Genomic DNA, 18,371 nt, shown 5'->3' on the forward strand with positions numbered 1-18,371 from the left:
AAACTAAACGCCTGGAAGGAAGTGAAGAAAATAAAGTCACCACAGTTGGTTATGGATTCAAACAAAACTGACTTCACAAGCATATTTATTTTTTTACTCAAAACAGACGCAAGATATCCAATTTCATAATATATATATTTTTTTTTAAATCAAGCCTGCTTTCAAGTCATCGTACATCTACAAAACATTTGGGAATTTATACATGCCAAAAAAAATAAACAAGACATTGATGAGGCGAAACACCTCAGCAGTATTATTCATTGCGCTGATGACGAGAGGTGTCAGAGATGTTGCTATCCCGCCAGCCCCTACAACTGTAGATGCAGTCCTATCATAATAACAGTCCCTCCTACAAGGAGAGCACGGGTGGCCAAAGTCTAACAGGAGATTGCAGGGTCCGTTGGGTTCCATACAGTGTGGTGTGGGGATGTTGGTTGTGGTGCTGGTGGAGAAGGGTAGCACTCCGGTCGTTGTCTCCCCGTCTTCTGACACCTCACATAGGGTAGTTGAGCACCACGTCCTGCTTGGCCAGCTCCAACAACATAGGGTCGTCGAAGAACTTGCTGATGCTCACATCCTCACTCAGACCCTGCATGGAAACCAGGGAGTCGGTCAGTCACATGGTTGTGATGTGCCAGGTCAATAGCACATACTTATTAAGGCGGGGGGGGGGGGGGGTACCTTGCGCCGGCGGGTCTTGATCATGAACTCTCTGGCCAGGTGAGGGGCAGGCTGGGGCTCCAGCGGCCTGATCACGATGCTCTTGTCCAGGGGGTCACCAGGGACAATCTGGGGGGAGAGGAGAGAAGAAACAGGGGTCAGACGAGGGTTGAAAAGAAAAAAGGGGAATGAGTGCAAAGGACAATATGGTCAGTTTGAGGAATTCCCCATCTAGTCTACGGCTTCACATGATCCACACGCTGACTAGATGCACATGAGCTGAAACCTGAGCGGAGGCCTCCTATAATAGAGTCGCCACCACTAAACCTTTCACCACTCAAACGCGTGATTGGTTCTCTGCTAGTCAGCCGGCGTTCTCCACGTCACTGAGTCAGGGGGATGTCCGTCACACTCTTCACCGCCGCAACGTTAGCACATCTAGTGCTGAGTCGAATGGTGTTTTAAAATGATTACTTAAACCTATCATCTTCACCGACACCTCAATCCCGTTTTCATGGGTAAATGTTACATGCCTGTTGGAGGGAGAGCAAAGGGGGGTGAATCTCTTGGCCCCAAATCAGGCAAGGGGCTGTTTCGCCAACTCTGCAATCTCTCACTCCCTCCTCCGTGTGGGGCTGCGTTCCAATCCCAAATATAACCATATTCCCTATTTAGCCCTATGGGCCCTGGTCAATATTAGTGCACTAACCTAAATAGGGAAATAGGGTGCCCATTTGGGACAAATCCTAGGACTGTGCTGTAACAAAACCCCAGGCCTGCGGGGGAAAAGATTGAACGGGAGGAAAAATCAATGGAGCGTCTGCAGCCCAATGAACAGATGGAGCAGGGCCGCTAAACGCCATCACACCACACTGGGAGGGGGCGATGATCACGCTACGGAGAGGAACAGCCTGCGTTTCAGTTTACAGAAGACGAGAGACTAGAGGAGAGACTAGAAGCAGGCTGGGCCAAATGAGGGCGACGGGAGCAAATACATTTTTCCTGACACAGCCAAAGAGGAGAAGAGAGAGACACACACGACACGGGGGGAAAAACAGACAACTGTAGCGTACACAATAGCTGCTGACTCAACACCCTTCTAGTCAGCATCCAAACCAATTTACTCAGAGTGCCAGGCATGAGCACGAGGTTCGTGACTGGCATCATTCTGTCCGAGTGTGTGTGCATGTGTATGTTAACACAGCTGGTGGGCATAAAGAAAGAGGGCACACATGTCTGTGTGTGTGTGTGTCCGGCCGTTTGATCCTACCTGCCAGTGGTGGAAGACGGACAGGGAGAAGGCCTGTCCCTGTGTGTGTGTTCTCAGGTCAGTCTCGAAGCCAAACGAGTCGATGGCTGGGATGAAGGCCTTGATGGTGTAGAGGGGAGACCCGGGGATGGGGGCGTCCTGGGTCACATGACCTCTGTAACAACACAAAAACACAGCAGATAGAATTGTAACAACGGAAATAACAAAACCACCACATTTGAGCAATCAGCACAATATTTCCACGTTCAACTTTCCAGGTGAAGGTTTAAAAAGGTCAGTCTAGAAGTTATGGGTGGGGTAATTGGGATGGTACAGAGGAGACATCGTTATTTAGGGGTTTGCGGACCTCACCTCCGTCTGGCCAGTACGGTGTACACAGCAGACACACAGTCAGCTGGGGCCTGGACCTCGACAAAGTAATAGGGCTCCATCAACCTGGGGGTGGCCTGGGAGGGACAGTAATTGGGACAGCCATTAGGAGAACCAGAGGAGAGGACGGCAGGAGGGAGAGCCAGAGAAGATAGAGGGCAGGGGAGGAAAGAACAGTGGAGAAAGTCAGAGAGGAGAGAAGCCCGAGAGGCGGGCAATGATGGAGGAATGCAAAGGAGACACCCTTGAAAGAGGGAAGCTATCACACGTCAATACAAACAAGAGCAAGTCGGAAGAAACCAGCACTTTAATCAAGGCAATGTAACTCAGGAGAAAAACTGGAGAAAAAGGATAGGAAGCAAGTGAGGGAGCGAGAGTTAATGAAAGAAGGAAGAAAGGAGAGGGTGAGGGAGGGAGGTAGAGAGAGAGAGGGACGATCTCACCATGAGGAAGGCAGAGTACACCACTCTCCTGGCTGTGGGGATGACCTGTCCTCCTCCTCTGTGTAGAGGCTCCTGCGCTATGACCGCATCCAGGATCTTAAACTTCACGTTTCTGATAGCTAGGGAGGGGACGTACAGCGGTTAGGTGATTGCGTGAGTGAGTGAGTGAGTGATAAAGAGTGGCAAGACACTTACGTTCGTCACACAGAGGCCCCTCCCTGGTGCCCCACTGGAAGCCCTGGATGATGCTGTCCTTAACCGAGCCCAGCAGAGCCTTGTCCACCTGCACACAACGACACCACCGTCAACTACCTGGAGACATATGTCTCGTGCAAAGCTATGCACGTCTGAATACAAGTGGACACAAAATTGCCTTCATCACACCCACCAGTGTCATAATCAAAGATCAATATGGAGAGATTGATTGTTCATAATATTTCCTTGTCTTCCAGGTGGCATAACACTAAACCCACGACCGATGTTGTTGCGCCCGATGACCGGCTACTCAATGGGTCAATGCCCCCATGATCACACCGGTGTCGACAGAGGGCCAACTCACTGACACATCCATCGATGCATTTTCACACATCTGCTAGACAGCAGTCATCCTAAATCACTCCGACACGCACTCACAATTCACACACAGTCTGTTTACAGTTAGGCCTAGAGACAGACAGGCTGACCCCAAAGTAGCCCAGCATGACCCCAGAGCCCTAGCCTGCCCAACTCACCTCAGCCCAGCCTGACCCCAAGACCACCAGCCCTCAACACCACCCCTAGCCCATCCCCAGAGCCACGGTCTCACCTCAGAAGGCAGGGTGTCATCTACCAGGATGTTAGGCCCGGTGGTGTCGGGCCCAAAGGCCCAGATAGACCTGGCAGCCAGGAGATCCCAGTCATACTTGGTCTGGAAAAACTCTCCCAGCTTCTTCCTGGAACCAGGGATTAAACAGGATGGATTAGTGAGTGGTGTCCGTGGGGATGTGGGGCGGGGGTGACAGGAAGAGGAACAGAGGGAACAGAGTTGGTTTCATGGGATGTCAAGTTAAAGTGTGTGTCACTGCCTTGGCACCGTGGCTCACGTTGACAATGCCAGGCCCAGATTGGTTCACAGAATAGCAGCACACAGCGGGCCGGACACTGTACACTTCCAATCACACACACACACACACACACACACACACACACACACACACACACACACACACACACACACACACACACACACACACACACACACACACACACACACACACACACACACACACACACACACACACACACACACACACACACACTGGGCTACAGCTGCAGATAGGAGGATAGGCCTCAAGGTATGGTCAAGACAGGTGTTCTGTGATGGCAGGTGTCTGTTTGGGTTGAGACACTGACATGTGGACAGGTAGAAGGATACAGCAGGTGAACTCTCTGTATGAATAGGTGGTGTGCAGGTGTGTCCCGTACCTGTTCCATGTGATCTGCACCACCTCGTTCTCTATGTCCTCAGCCAGGCCCTTCTCCAGAGGCTCGGCAATCATGGTGATCTTATTCCTGTCAATCAAAACACACAACCGTCAATCACACAGGGGCGACAGGTAGCCTAGTGGTTAGAGCGTTGGGCCAGTAACCGAAAGGTTGCTAGATCAAATCCCCGTAAAAAATCTGTCATTCTGCCCCTGAACAAGGCAGTTGACCCACTGTTCCTAGACCGTCATTGTAAATAAGAATTTGTTCTTAACTGACTTGCCTAGTTAAATAAAATAAAAATAAAATAAAAATAAAACACAGACAAACAGCCACAGCTCTCAATCTCCCATCCAGCTGGTCTAGACACAGCACACTAAACCTCACACCTCAACATGGAACAGAATGCGTCCCATATGACACCCTATTCCCTATATTGCGCACTACTTCTGACCAGAGCCCTATGGGAGCTGGCCAAAGTAGTGCACCATAGAAGGAAATTTGGGACGCACCCAGTCTACACTAGTCGTTTAGTGTACTGTAGGCTAGGTCACTGGTGACCCATGGGAGATGATGGTGGATGCTTACTTCTTGTTCGGCGTCTCGGCAAAGCACTTCAGAGACGACGTCTCCACTACCGTCTCACAGAAGGTCACCACGGGGTCAGCCACCTTGGAGAAAGAGGGAGACATTCAGTACTGGAAAACCAATCAAGAAATAACACCAGACATGAAGGGTATTTTGCTTAAGACTCCGATACAGGAAGATTAGTTTGTTGTTCCAATTGGGTGAAGGGACATGTGAGGGAGCGAGAACTGACCTTGATGTCGATCTCAGAGTACATCTTCCGCAGGTCGTGCATGACACAGTCCAGGTAGAGTTCCCCAGTGCCCAGGATCACATGTTCCCCTGACTCCTCCACCTTGGTGGTGAGGGAGGGGTAGCTCTTATTGACCTTCCGCAGTCCGTCCAACATCTTGGGCAGCTCTGACGGGTTGACTGGCTCCACAGCGATCTTGATGACAGACGCCGTGTTGAACTTGAGCGGCCGGAAGATCTGGGCCTCCTCGTTCCCTCGGGGCTCGGTGATGGTGGCGGTCTTGACGATGGGCTGGTCACAGCCCTCAATGAGAACCCAGTTGCCGGCAGGCACACGGTTCACCTCTATCTGGTACCTGTGGTTTAGAACGTGAAGGGGCTTGAGCTACAACTGCTGGGGTAAATGACAGACAACTTCTCATACTGAACACTTAGGGAGTTAGGATACACAAGAAAACATTGTGTATAATACACACATGTACATGTGAAATAGGACAAATATAAGTGTAACAGTATAGCTTCCGTCCCTCTCCTCGCCCCTACCTGGGCTCGAACCAGGTACCCTCTGCACACATCGACAACAGCCACCCTCGAAGCATCGTTACCCATCGCTCTACAAAAGCCGCTGCCCTTGCAGAGCAAGGGGAACAACTACTTCAAGGTCTCAGAGCGAGTGACGTCACCGATTGAAACGCTAGTGCGCACCCCGCTAACTAGCTAGCCATTTCACCTCGGTTACATAAGCACCCACCAAATCATGATGATGATTATTATATTGAGGACCAGAGACTAGGGAGGAAACACAGAGGGGTTAGACTAATGAATACATAACCGTCAACTTGTTATAATGAACACACTCATTCTTCGCCCAAAATGGCCCCCTATTCCCTATATAGCGCATTACTTTTGACCAGGGCCCATAAAGCTCTCGTCCTAATTCGAGCACCATGTACGGAAGAGTGTGCCATTTGGGACACAAGTCAAGTGATGTGTCCGCGAGGTGGCATATTAACAATGACTGTCATTACCTGGCGACGTTGATCCAGAGACGTCCCACCGTGCAGACCTGCGAGTCCTCCTCGTCCTCCAGAGTGTAGTTCTCTCCCAGCACCTTGACTGGCTGGCCCGCCTGGATGGTACCGCTCAGCACCCGGCCGAACGCATGGAACTGCACCCCGTCCTCAGTACTGTACATCTTAGTGGTGTGGCACATCAGAGGACCCTGGTGGGAGGAGGGGAAAGAGAACGAGCAATAAAGAAGGGATACAGGGAGAGAGGAAAGAGGGTAAAAGGAAATAGAAAAGGTTAATAACTAAGTTTATTTAACAGAATTCAAAAAGCAACTATTTGTTACATCTCAAGCCTCTCCCTTCATTATTGGTTAGAGGATCTCTGAAGGGCATTTGGAATGTTTGTGATCGATTTTTTTTAACAACTCACTTCACTCCCAGTCAATTCCAAATCACCCGCTTGCTTAATTGCGATTCCAATTGCAATGAGGCTATTGATTAACACTGAAAACAGACTCCCCCCTACTAGAAACCAACTACCATCCGTCTCTCTTTCGCCTCTTCTCACTCCCAGCCCCAGGGCCTGTGTTTCCCCACTCCGTCACACTCACATCAGGGTCGCATTCTGCCATGGCCTCCCCCAGGTCTGAGTCCAGTCCTCCAGTGTAGCTGTGCTCTATCTTGTTCTTGGCGCCCCCCTGTGGTGAGGGGATATGCTGCACGCACATGTCCACAAAGCCTGCAGGAGGGAGGTCATGCTTGGCATCACAATAATATGCTTGTCACACTCACCAGAAACACAACATTGTGTGCAATTATACCACTGATTATCCAAGACTGTAGGCGGATACACTGGCCAGAGCACACGGAGGGTGAGCGGTAACCACGTATAGTGAATCATCGTACGCAAACGTACACTAAGAGCCTATAATGAGAATGCGTACAATAGAATTAGGCCTTGCTAAAGACAGAAGATAAACATGGCTCAACTGTAAACGACCTCTGTGAATAAGATGAAACACGAGAAATAGTTATTGAGCGGTATATGAGGAGGCAGTGGAGGTCAGAGAGGAAACGGGGGTGGCGGATGGCGTACGTACCAGTGAACTCTCCAAAGAAGCGCTTACAGACCAGCCTGAGTAGCGGTCTGATGTTGAGCTTCAGCTCCTCTTTGACCAGGTGGATCCCCAACTCATCCAGCACCCGAGGCAGAGACGTGTCACAGTCACCCACCACCTGGGAGGGAGAGCGGAGGGAAAGAGAGAGAAGGGGGAAGTTTACTTTTTAGACGTGCAAGCGCTACTGAAAGACTTCTATGGCATGGGGTGGTCATCTGGGTAAAGTCATGGAGTCCAAAGAAGAAAATGTGACGGCATCTCCCACGAACGGCCTCAACAACACTTTAATTCATGGCGCTCCTCTTGGTTTCATAAGCTGACGCGTTTCACTCTGCCTTTCTCAAAGCGTCCTTTCTGTGACAAAGACCGACCGAGGTCGCAATGCGTCAGCTTTTAAATAAGGGAGACGCAATCCCCTTTTGTTTTTTGGACTCACAGGGATAGTGTGTTTGAGGGAACAGACATGTCTACACTAAAGAAATCATCTGTGCATGCAGTAGGGTTGCACATTTTGGGAAAAATTCAGGAGGTGGAAACTTTCCGCGGGAATTAACGGAAATATATGCAAATTAATATTAATACCATTTAAATGTAGATGTTTTTTTGCATTGGATATATTTTCCATATCATACGAAGACAGATACATAAACATTTTACCTTATCATAAGTAGACATAATTTCAAATGATTAAATCCTTCCAAAAGACATAAAACAAACTATTTAGTTACGAATCGAACTCTAATTAAATGAGTTGACTCTTCACATGGGATGATTTCACTGAACAACAAAAGGGAATATTGAATGGCATCGCATCTCACAATAACATTTTCAACATACATCTGTAAAATGATCCCAAACAAGGACCAGTTGCGCTCTGAGGCGGCTGATGTTGGTGGGATTTGGAGGATGATGGAGGCAACAGGGGAAAGAGCCGCAGATCCACAAAGTCCCTTCCACCAGGTGGCTGATGAGATATGTTGGCACGACTGCCATATTGCATCTCCATCCCAAAGCCCTTGCTTGGAAGTGTACTTCGCCAGACTGCCAAGAACCTTGCCCTCATCCAGGCCAAGGTGGCGAGACACGGTAGTGAAGACACCATAGGCCTTGTTGATCTCTGCACCAGACAGGATGCTCTTGCCAGCATACTTGGGGTCCAATATGTACGCTGCCGTGTGTATGGGTTCCAGGCAGAAGGCTTCATGCTTTTTGATGGATTTCAGAACTGCAGTTTCCTCTGCTTGGAGCAACAGCGAAGTGGGCAGGGCAGTACATATTTATTATCTTACATCTGCAGGCAGAGTCTGAACATCAGACAGGATGGCATTGTCTCCCTCAATCTGTGCAATGGCTACTGCTATAGGTTTCAGGAGTTTCAGGCTTCTCTCCCAAAATACATCATCCAGGAGGATCCTCTTGATGGGGGTGTCCATATCGGCCGACTGTGATATAGCTATTTCTTGGAGAGACTCCTTCCCCATCAGGACTGTCAAACATGATGACAACACCACCCCAATGGGTGTTCATGGGCAGCTTCAATGTGGTGGGCAGCTTCAATGTGGTGCTCTTATTCTTCTCACTTTGCTTGGTGAGGTAGATTGCTGCTATAACTTGATGACCCTTCACATAACTAACCATTTCCATGACTCTCATGTGGAGTGTAACCATTGTTTTCAGTACCATTGTTTTCAGTTCTTGAGGAGCAGATTCAATGTATGAGCAGCACAGCCAATGGGTGTGATGTGAGGGTAGGACTCCTCCACTTTAGACCAACTCTGTTGAACTCTGCATCCAGCAAATGAGTAGATAAAGCATGTCTGGTTGGAGGGGTGTATGCTGGGCAAAGAACATTCAGAAATCTCTTCCAATACACATTGCCTGTGAGCATCAGAGGTGAACCAGTTGCATACACAGCTCGAGTAAGACATTCATCAGCACTTCTCTGACTAGGTTCCTCCATTGAGTCAAAAAAACATCTGATTCCAGGAGGACCATGAGCTGTTGCTATCGATAAGGTGTCTGATACATCATTTTCACCTCGAATAGAAGTAGAGGGACTTTTGTCTTTATGCACTTGGCCAGATGATTCTGCATCTTTGTTACATTCTTCACATATGATTTGCTACAGTATTTGCAAATGCACACAGCTTTTCCTTCTACATTAGCTGCAGGGAAATGTCTCCACACATTAGATAATGCCCGTGGCATTTTCCTGTAAAGATTAGAAAAAAAAAGGAGTAAAAATAAATAAATAAATAAATATATATATATATATATATATACACACACACACACACACAATTCCATGTACAGATAAATAGTTAAGCAGTTAGATTAAACAACTCTTTTGTAAGATACATGTTTTAAAATGAAACATGTATGGAAACATGTGAATTAACACTCCTCAGTTAGCACCCACACAGTAGCAAAAACTAACTAGCAGAAATTGTTATCAAGTTAGAAATGATTTAAACACACTTTGCTGTAGGCTACTATTTACTTGTTAACAAAAAATCATGTATGTGATATAAAATATATTCACCCCACCCAGTATTGTAATCAAAACTTACCAGAAAGCATGCAGTCCTTGGCTCACACAGTGTAGTAGTGTGGGCTCAATAGCATCTCATTAGTGTGCAAGATCTTGAGAATCAGCTGTATATGTGATGGAGAGTGCACTGCACATGTGATGGAAGAATGCACCGTGCATGCAGAGGGTTGCAATTCCATTGAATTGGGGATAGTTTAATCAAAATATGCCACAAGACCTAGAATTGCCTTGTGTATCCCACAAAAAAAGGTTCACTGTTATAAGTAAACTTTTTTGCTGAATTTAACCATGGAAAATTTCCGGAAATTTCCCGGAAAGTTTCCCGACCCTTTGCAACCCTAGCATGTAGCGTATAAGATGTGTTTCCTAGGAGATGATTGCGTTAGAGGGGTCTTACCTGGGATAGGATCTTGTACAGAGGCTCCAACACAAACTCCACAAAGCTACGCTGGGTGTTACTGGTGGGGGCTTTCTTAGTGAACCTGCGCCTGAGGAGAGAAGATAAAACAGGGTTATCGTCGTGCATTACAGACAAAAAGTCTAAATGACCCTGAATGAAAACCACTTACGTTTTGGGGTTGAAATAAATGTCTCCCCAAAGCCTCTTGGCAAACTCTGTGTAGTTGATGTTACCTGCAACACCAGAGAGAAGGGTTAACAGTTCCTTTTTAACAGTTATTCATAGGGTTAAAACTAGGGATGCACGATATATCGGTGAACATATTGGAATCTGACAATATTATCTAAAAATGCCAACATCGGTATCGGCCTGATGTCCAGTTTAACGCCGATGTTAAAAACCAGTGTCAAAGCTGCCGTGCATACCTACAGTTGAAGTCAGAAGTTTACATACACCGTAGCCAAATACATTTAAACTCAGTTTTTCACAATTCCTGACATTTAATCAGAGTAAAAATTCCCTGTCTTAGGTCAGTTAGGATCACAACTTTATTTTAACAATGTGAAATGTCAGAATAATAGTAGAGAGAATCATTTATTTCAGCTTTCATTTCTATCATCACATTCCCAGTGGGTCAGAAGTTTACATACACTCAATTAGTATTTGGTAGCATTGCCTTTAAATTGTTTAACTTGGGTCAAATGTTTCGGGTATCCTGCCACAAGCTTCCCACAATAAGTTGGGTGAATTTTGGCCCATTCCTCCTGACAGAGCTGGTGCAACTGAGTCAGGTTTGTAGGCCTCCTTGCTCGCACACGCTTTTTCAGTTCTGCCCACAAATGTTCTATTGGATTGAGGTCAGGGCTTTGTGATGGCCACTCCAATACCTTGACTTTGTTGTCCTTAAGCCATTTTGCCACAACTTTGGAAGTATGCTTGGGGGTCATTGTCCATTTGGAAGACCCATTTGCGACCAAGCTTTAACTTCCTGACTGATGTCTTGAGATGTTGCTTCAATATATCAACATCATTTTCCTTCCTCGTGATGCCATTTATTTTGTGAAGTGCACCAGTCCCTCCTGCAGCAAAGCACCCCCACAACATGATGCTGCCACCTTCGGGCTTCACGGTTGGGATGGTGTTCTGGGGCTTGCAAGCCTCCCCCTTTTTCCTCCAAACATAACGATGGTCATTATGGCCAAACAGTTCTATTTTTGTTTCATCAGATCAGAGGACATTTCTCCAAAAAGTATGATCTTTGTCCCCATGTGCAGTTGCAAACCGTAGTCTGGCTTTTTTATGGCGGTTTTGGAGCAGTAGCTTCTTCCATGCTGAGCGGCCTTTCAGGTTATGTCAATATAGGACTCGTTTTACTGTCCATATAGATACTTTTGTACCTGTTTCCTACAGCATCTTCACAAGGTCCTTTGCTGCTGTTCTGGGATTGATTTGCACTTTTCGCACCAAAGTACGTTCAGTTTGAAGGTAGGCCTTGAAATACATCCACAGGTACACCTCCAATTGACTTAAATCATGTCAATTAGCTTATCAGAAGCTTCTGAAGCCATGACATCATTTTCTGGAATTTCCAAGCTGTTTAAAGGCACAGTCAACTTAGTGTTTGTAAACTTCTGACCCAGTGGAATTGTGATACAGTGAATGATAAGTGAAATAATCTGTCTGTAAACAACTGTTGGCAAAATGACTTGTGTCATGCACAAAGTAGATGTCCTAACTGACTTGCCAAAACTATAGTTTGTTAACAAGAAATTTGTGGAGTGGTTGAAAAACGAGTTTTAATGACTCCAACCTAAGTGTATATAAAGTTTTTCCTAGCCACCGTGCTTCTACACCTGCATTGCTTGCTGTTTGGAGTTTTAGGCTGGGTTTCTGTACAGCACTTTGAGATATCAGCTGATGTAAGAAGGGCTATATAAATAAATTTGATAAAACTTCAGACTTCAACTGTATATAACGTAGGTACATAACGTAATGACGCCACGTAAAATTTTGCGCTACACCTGCAACACAGAATTCCTAACCTAGCCCATAATGTCTGCCAATAATGGAATTCATTGCCCTTGACAATCAACCGTTCTCTGTCGTGGGTGATGTTGGCTTGCACTGACTGGTCGAGCACCGGTACACGCTACCAAGCGCGCTATTTTTCAGATGTTGCCCTACCGGAGTTACACAGTAATTCTGCTATTAGCTTCACGACATACATACTATGGAACGCCATTTGGGTCTTTGCGTGTCAAAAAAGATAAAGCACTGTCAAAACTGTACAAAAAAGTCTGCAAACAAGCAAACACCAGCAGCCACAAACGATGTGTTTACAATAGAGCGTTGGTAATAAAGCAGAATTTGTTCAACCGCAACTTCTGGGGTAGCTAGCTTTAGCTTGGTACCTAGCTAGCACCAATACAACCAGCCTGAAAACAATGACCAGTAGAAACGGCAGTCATTTTCATTATTCTCTTGCCCAAAGCTAACGTTACAAGTAGCCAGCTAGCTTCATCTGGCTAGTGATGCTCGACCAGACCGGGTTGTGAAGCTAGCCACAATAAGGATTAGGCACAATAGTGGAATTTGCGGTTTGCCTTTAAAATAAAAGTATGTCATTGACACAAATGAATACAAATAGTAGAATTATGCCATACTTTTATTTTTAAGGCTAAATGCAAAGTCCACTATTGTGGCTAAGCCTTAATGTGGCTAGCTTCACATAGATGGGTCAGACCACCATTAATCAAATAAGACTGTCTTATAAATTGGGGTTATTTTAGATGACACCTAGCTAACTATAGCTACTGAAACAGATGTTGTTTTCCTATGTTTCTGGGGAAGAACATTGTTTGCATCCATGAGCTAGCAAGCTTTTTTTTTTAATGACCAGCACTGTAGGTGCGCAAGACAACATATTTTTAGACACGCAAAGACACCAAATGGCATGCCATAGAAATCCTGGTTGAGAATGAAACGACTGAAGAAATGAGCAACGAAACAGCACAGCAAATAAGTGAAAGAAATTGGTTTTGATTATGTTTTACTGGTAATGGGGACATACGTAAACACCAACAAAATAATTGTTTGGTCAGTGTGGTGTGTGTGTAACCTTTTTTTAACTAGGCAAGTCAGTTAAAAACAAATTATTATTTACAATCAGGGTCGCCTCACCGTAGGTGTCGGAGTAGATCTTGGCGAAGGAGCCCAGGGTGAAGCAAACACAGTACTGAGAGCTGGCGAAACACACGTTCCCCAGGAGAGGAGACACCACCAGGTTCTCGTCTGTAGAGTAGGTGCTGAGGGAAAGGGGAGAGTGGAGCCACAGTCAATGACACACACTGGACACTATACTACAACAGGCTAATCTCAATGCTAGTAGTTTTCACATTCATGGTTTCACTCTGCAATGGAATCTTCTTTACAAATGCTCTGTTTGCTACTTGTAGTAATCTCACCTGAAAAAAGTTGATATTTCCTTTCCCCCACACCCCTCAGTGTCAGCCCCGTAGCCATGGCTATTAGGCCCTCCCCACGTCAGTACCTGAGCATGGCGTTAACCTCGTCCACTATGTGGCGTAGTTTGTAGTAGGCGTCTGTAGGGGGCAGCTTGAGCTCCACGATGAGGCGGTCCACCTTGTTGATGCAGATGGTGATGGCCAGACGCTCCTGGACTGCGTGCTTGATCAGACGCTCTGTGTTCAACATCACCTAAAGACACACAGAGGGGCAGAGGCCTGGGTTAGGGGAGAAATGGTACATTTGACTTTCTGGGGCCAGGCCTCAGAACACAAAAGCCTGCGTCTTTAGGCCAAACACCGAAGCAAAGACTGATAAGAGAAGCGAGACAAGATAGAGAGATGCACTGAGGTGAGTGGGGATTTGAGCTAAAAAAGAAAAAGTAAGAGCACCCACTCCTTCTGCTGCGTCGATGAAAAGCACGATACCGTCGGAGAGTCGGATGCCTGCTGTCACCTCATCCGAAAAGTTGACGTGGCCTGCAGGGATGACAAAGGGTATGATGTCCCGCTCTGCCTTTCTAAAGCAGCCAACCTAACATCACACACAGTGAGGCGGTAAATTATATCAATCAACCGCCCTTGATTTTAATCTCCCCTACGTTTCCTAGGAACACAAGCATTTCACTACACCCGCAATAACATCTGCTAAATATGTGTATGTGACCAATAACATTGGATTTGATGGTGATTTGCATACCTGGTGTGTCTATGATGTTGAAGAGGAAGGATTTGCCTCTGGAGTCTGGAAGAACCATTGTGACGGGGGTGCTCTTGATACCAACCCCTCGCTGTGGAGGCACCAAATAGGAGTCAGCACAATGCACTTATATGGGAGATAAGTTCTTGCAGAATTGTTTGTCATAGCTCTGAATACAATAAAAACTTACCTCCTGCTCAGTGAAGAGGATATCTGTGTAACGGAGCTGAAATACCAAGGAAAAATGCAGTGAATTAATGGCTGATTTACAGTATACACAGAGCATTTCAGATTCAAATCAAATGTTACTTGTGACACACACACGTGTTTAGCAGATGTTATTGCGGGTGTAGCGAAATGCTTGTGCTTCTAGTTCCGACAGTGAAGCAATATCTAACAAGTAATATCTAACAATTTCACAACAAATACCTAATACACACAAATCTAAGTAAAGGAATAGAACTAAGAATATATATATATATGGACGGGCAATGTCAGAGCGACAGACAGATTCAGTAGATAGTATAGAATACAGTATATACATATGAGATGAGTAATGCAAGATATGTAAACATTATTAAAGTGACATTATTTAAAGTGACTAGTGTTCCATTTATTAAAGTGGCCAATGATTTAAAGTCTCTGTATGTAGGCTGCAGCCTCTCTGGTTATAGGATTTCTCCAAATTAGGATGAAAGGTGAGCAGCAAGTTTGGGGCAGTTGAGTCAAGCTGAAGCGTAAACTTACATCCATGTCATCTCTCTTCCTGATCTCTGGGTGTGTCTGTTCAATCAGGCAGTCCACGAAACACGTCTACAGACAATAAACAAAACGCATTAAATCACAATAATGACATCAGTATAGCTACTAACATCCATGATTTAGCCAGGTCTGGCTCTAAAGCAGGCCAATTGCTGAGTTTTTGACCTTTCCGTGGTGCAGGTGGCCACACAGGGTGACGTTACGGATCAGCTCGGGACTGTCCATTAGGTCAGCCAGGAACCTGGAGAAGAGGAGAGGTAGGGGTTGAACATTGTCTCTGTCTATACTCACAAAAGGTCAGACAGACGCAGGTCTAGTTTACAACAGTCAAACTTGTGAACGGTCAATTACATACTCCATGTCATAAACAGTGGAAGGTAGCTCCTGTTCCATCAGAGTGAACTGCTTGTTCCTTACAGGCTTGATGATGGGTTCTGATGGGGATGGAGAGAAAATGGGAATAAGTTTAATACTATCATATCTGAATTAATGCATCTATGTGCTTGAGTGTGTATTAGTGAGACTGTGTTTATATGTGTGTGGTGTCTGACCTGTGAGGGGCTGTGCGTCCTCTTCCTGGACTAAAGTTTCCACCTCCGGCCCGTACACTTCCTCTGCTGTAGGATAGTATTTCTTATCCTCGTGCAGAACTACCTCCATTCCTGGGACATCTTCATCAGCATCAGCCGGCTCATCATCCTCATCCTCATCAGCCTTCACAAAAGCAGAGGGGGAAACAAGCATGTCATGAAATGACCAGACATTATAAACACACCTACTTCATTTTTGTTCGAATGCATTGTAATGTGGATTAACGTCTACGCTGTCTGTTGATTTCAGTAAACAAACCTCATCCGCATCTCTGTCGTCTGCCTCCAGATCATCATCCTCGTCAGAGTCTAGTTCTGGACCAATGTAGTTCCCAAACTCGTCATACAGATCCGTCTCCATTGTGAAAGGACTGGGTAAGAGGAAAACATAATGGATTAGCATTAAAATTGCATCACACACACACCCAGCCACGCACATGATTTAGCCTTCTGCAAAGAGTACCTTCTACAAACCAATGAATGTTGTCTACTATAATTCTGCAATTAGTTCGCTGTGTTACTGGTTCAGATGTTCATGTATAACGTTTCAGGTACACACACACACACACAGGAACTACATGTTAATGTTAGCTAGATACTGCATGCATTGGCGAGTAAGTTGAGAAAATCATGAAAAGAAACCCATCAAATTCACACCTCAAAGACAATGGCTCACTTTAAAAAGGCCTAAAATGTGCAACTTTGTAATACAGATATTTAGTAGCTACCGTAATCTCTTAGCGAGCTAACTATGTTTTGGTGGAATCGCTAGCTAGTTAGCCATAGCAGTTATATAGGGAATGAATGGCATCCCTAACCAACGGCCAGGCTGTGTTGCAGTTGATGACGTTTCGCTTTTCTACAATAAAGTAGCAAGCTTGTTCTGGAGAATATATCAGCACAAAAACACATAACGTTACCTTGATGTGCAAAACGAGCGGTAGTTTCAAATTTGTATCGCTATTTTCCTAATTATTTGAACTATTCACAGTGTTTTTCTCTTCTGTTTCCAAACCATGCACATGTAGGACCCCTCAATGCAAACGGACGTCGAGCGTAGGTGATGCACACATGTAGACTATCTTCATATTGCCTGATTGTATATTTTTGTAAAAGTACAATGCATTAAAAATAATGATATTAAAATAATATATCTATGGTTATTTGTTTTAGGAAATGTATATAACATTTACAGTCCACAGATATTTTATTTGCTAATATATTTGGAAGAAAATGTTCATGCGCGCGAAGTCTCTTGCCTAGGCGATATTTTTTGTGGAGGCGCATATTTTACATGAACGACAAGCGAGTTTACTCAGGATCGGTATTTTGGACTGAAAGGCAACGTCTGTGTAAAATGGATTTGTAGGTTTGTTATAAAGGCCCAGTGCACTCAAAATGTTGTTGCCTGTATTTTGTGTCATATTGTACAACAGCTAATGAAACTAACATTGTAAAAAAGATTTTAGCAGTAAAAAAGATTTGATCAGTAGCTAGGTTTCCAAACAATTTGAGAAATTTTCATGCACATATTTTAAAATCTGCATAAAAAAATATGAGCATTTTCCCACCAGAAATGTGTTTCTATCAAACTTACTTTTTGCAGATAAAATGCTGTGCCTGATGACATAGTGCAAATAAAAATAAATGTTGCTGTTAAATTCACATGTACCGAATTAAAAATACAAGTTAAATGGGTTTCCATCGTATTTTCAACTTTACTGATGGTTTTGTCACAAAAACTTTCTTTATATAGCAAATGTGTCCACTATGGTCTTTGCACATGCACTCTAGCCAACAGCTCGCAGAGACAGTGCAGGTAGGCTACCTACATTATGAGATTATTATTATAAGAGAGATATTATTTGTATTTGTCAAACGGCAGCCCAGCATCGATCATCATGTCACAAGAATAAGAACCTTGATATTTATTGTAAAGAAGCATAAAGCTCATCACCTTGCACGTTCACCACCCTGTGAAGTTAATCATAGCTTATTCATCTTTATTTTTATTATTTTTACCTTTATTTAACTAAGCAAGTCAATTAAGAACAAATTCTTATTTACAATGATGGCCTACCCCGGCCAAACCCAGACTGACACTGAGCCAATTGTGTGTCGCCCTATGGGACTCCCAATCACAGCCGGTTGTGATTCAGCCTGAAATCGAACCAGGGTCTGTAGTGACGCCTTTAGCACAGAGATGTAGTGCCTTAGACCGCTGCGCCACTCGGGAGCTTTATCTGTAGCCTAATAAACTGCAAGCTTTCCTGAGTCGTATAGTGGGAGGACCACACAACATATCATCGCGTGACTCCAAGTTTACTTCGATTTGATGGTTATTATACACTGCTCAAAAAAATAAAGGGAACACTTAAACAACACAATGTAACTCCAAGTCAATCACACTTCTGTGAAATCAAACTGTCCACTTAGGAAGCAACACTGATTGACAATAAATTTCACATGATGTTGTGCAAATGGAATAGACAAAAGGTGGAAATTATAGGCAATTAGCAAGACACCCCCAATAAAAGAGTGATTCTGCAGGTGGTGACCACACACCACTTCTCAGTTCCTATGCTTCCTGGCTGATGTTTTGGTCACTTTTGAATGCTGGCGGTGCTCTCACTCTAGTGGTAGCATGAGACGGAGTCTACAACCCACACAAGTGGCTCAGGTAGTGCAGCT

General features: G+C 45.0%; 1 protein-coding gene across 1 annotated transcript; it reads right to left on the reverse strand.

Annotated features, from left to right (window-relative positions):
• Positions 1-80: 80 nt before the first annotated feature.
• Positions 81-16,712, reverse strand: LOC120035456 (116 kDa U5 small nuclear ribonucleoprotein component-like). Its single transcript, XM_038982182.1, has 26 exons — positions 16,601-16,712; positions 15,940-16,051; positions 15,642-15,804; positions 15,446-15,524; positions 15,256-15,331; positions 15,076-15,141; positions 14,519-14,554; positions 14,329-14,419; positions 14,026-14,108; positions 13,655-13,821; positions 13,285-13,409; positions 10,274-10,337; positions 10,102-10,192; positions 7,136-7,271; positions 6,647-6,774; positions 6,054-6,247; positions 5,027-5,381; positions 4,795-4,877; positions 4,207-4,293; positions 3,548-3,674; positions 2,938-3,025; positions 2,743-2,861; positions 2,282-2,376; positions 1,931-2,084; positions 682-789; positions 81-589 (listed from the first exon to the last, which is right to left on the reverse strand). The coding sequence occupies exons 2-26, from the start codon at positions 16,039-16,041 to the stop codon at positions 494-496; spliced, it is 2,913 nt and encodes a 970-aa protein (XP_038838110.1). The 5' UTR covers positions 16,042-16,051; positions 16,601-16,712; the 3' UTR covers positions 81-493.
• Positions 16,713-18,371: the final 1,659 nt, after the last annotated feature.

Source organism: Salvelinus namaycush, chromosome 3, assembly GCF_016432855.1.
Source record: "Salvelinus namaycush isolate Seneca chromosome 3, SaNama_1.0, whole genome shotgun sequence".
Classification (NCBI taxonomy): Eukaryota; Metazoa; Chordata; class Actinopteri; order Salmoniformes; family Salmonidae; genus Salvelinus; species Salvelinus namaycush.

Coding starts and splice junctions, on each gene's coding strand:
- LOC120035456 (XM_038982182.1), bottom strand. CDS start 16,041: ATGGAGACGGATCTGTATGACGAGTTTGGGAACTACATTGGTCCAGAA. Junction 14,420..14,518: donor TCCTCTTCACTGAGCAGGAG/GTAAGTTTTTAT, acceptor GTGCCTCCACAG/CGAGGGGTTGGTATCAAGAG. Junction 790..1,930: donor CCGTCTTCCACCACTGGCAG/GTAGGATCAAAC, acceptor CTCTCCCCCCAG/ATTGTCCCTGGTGACCCCCT.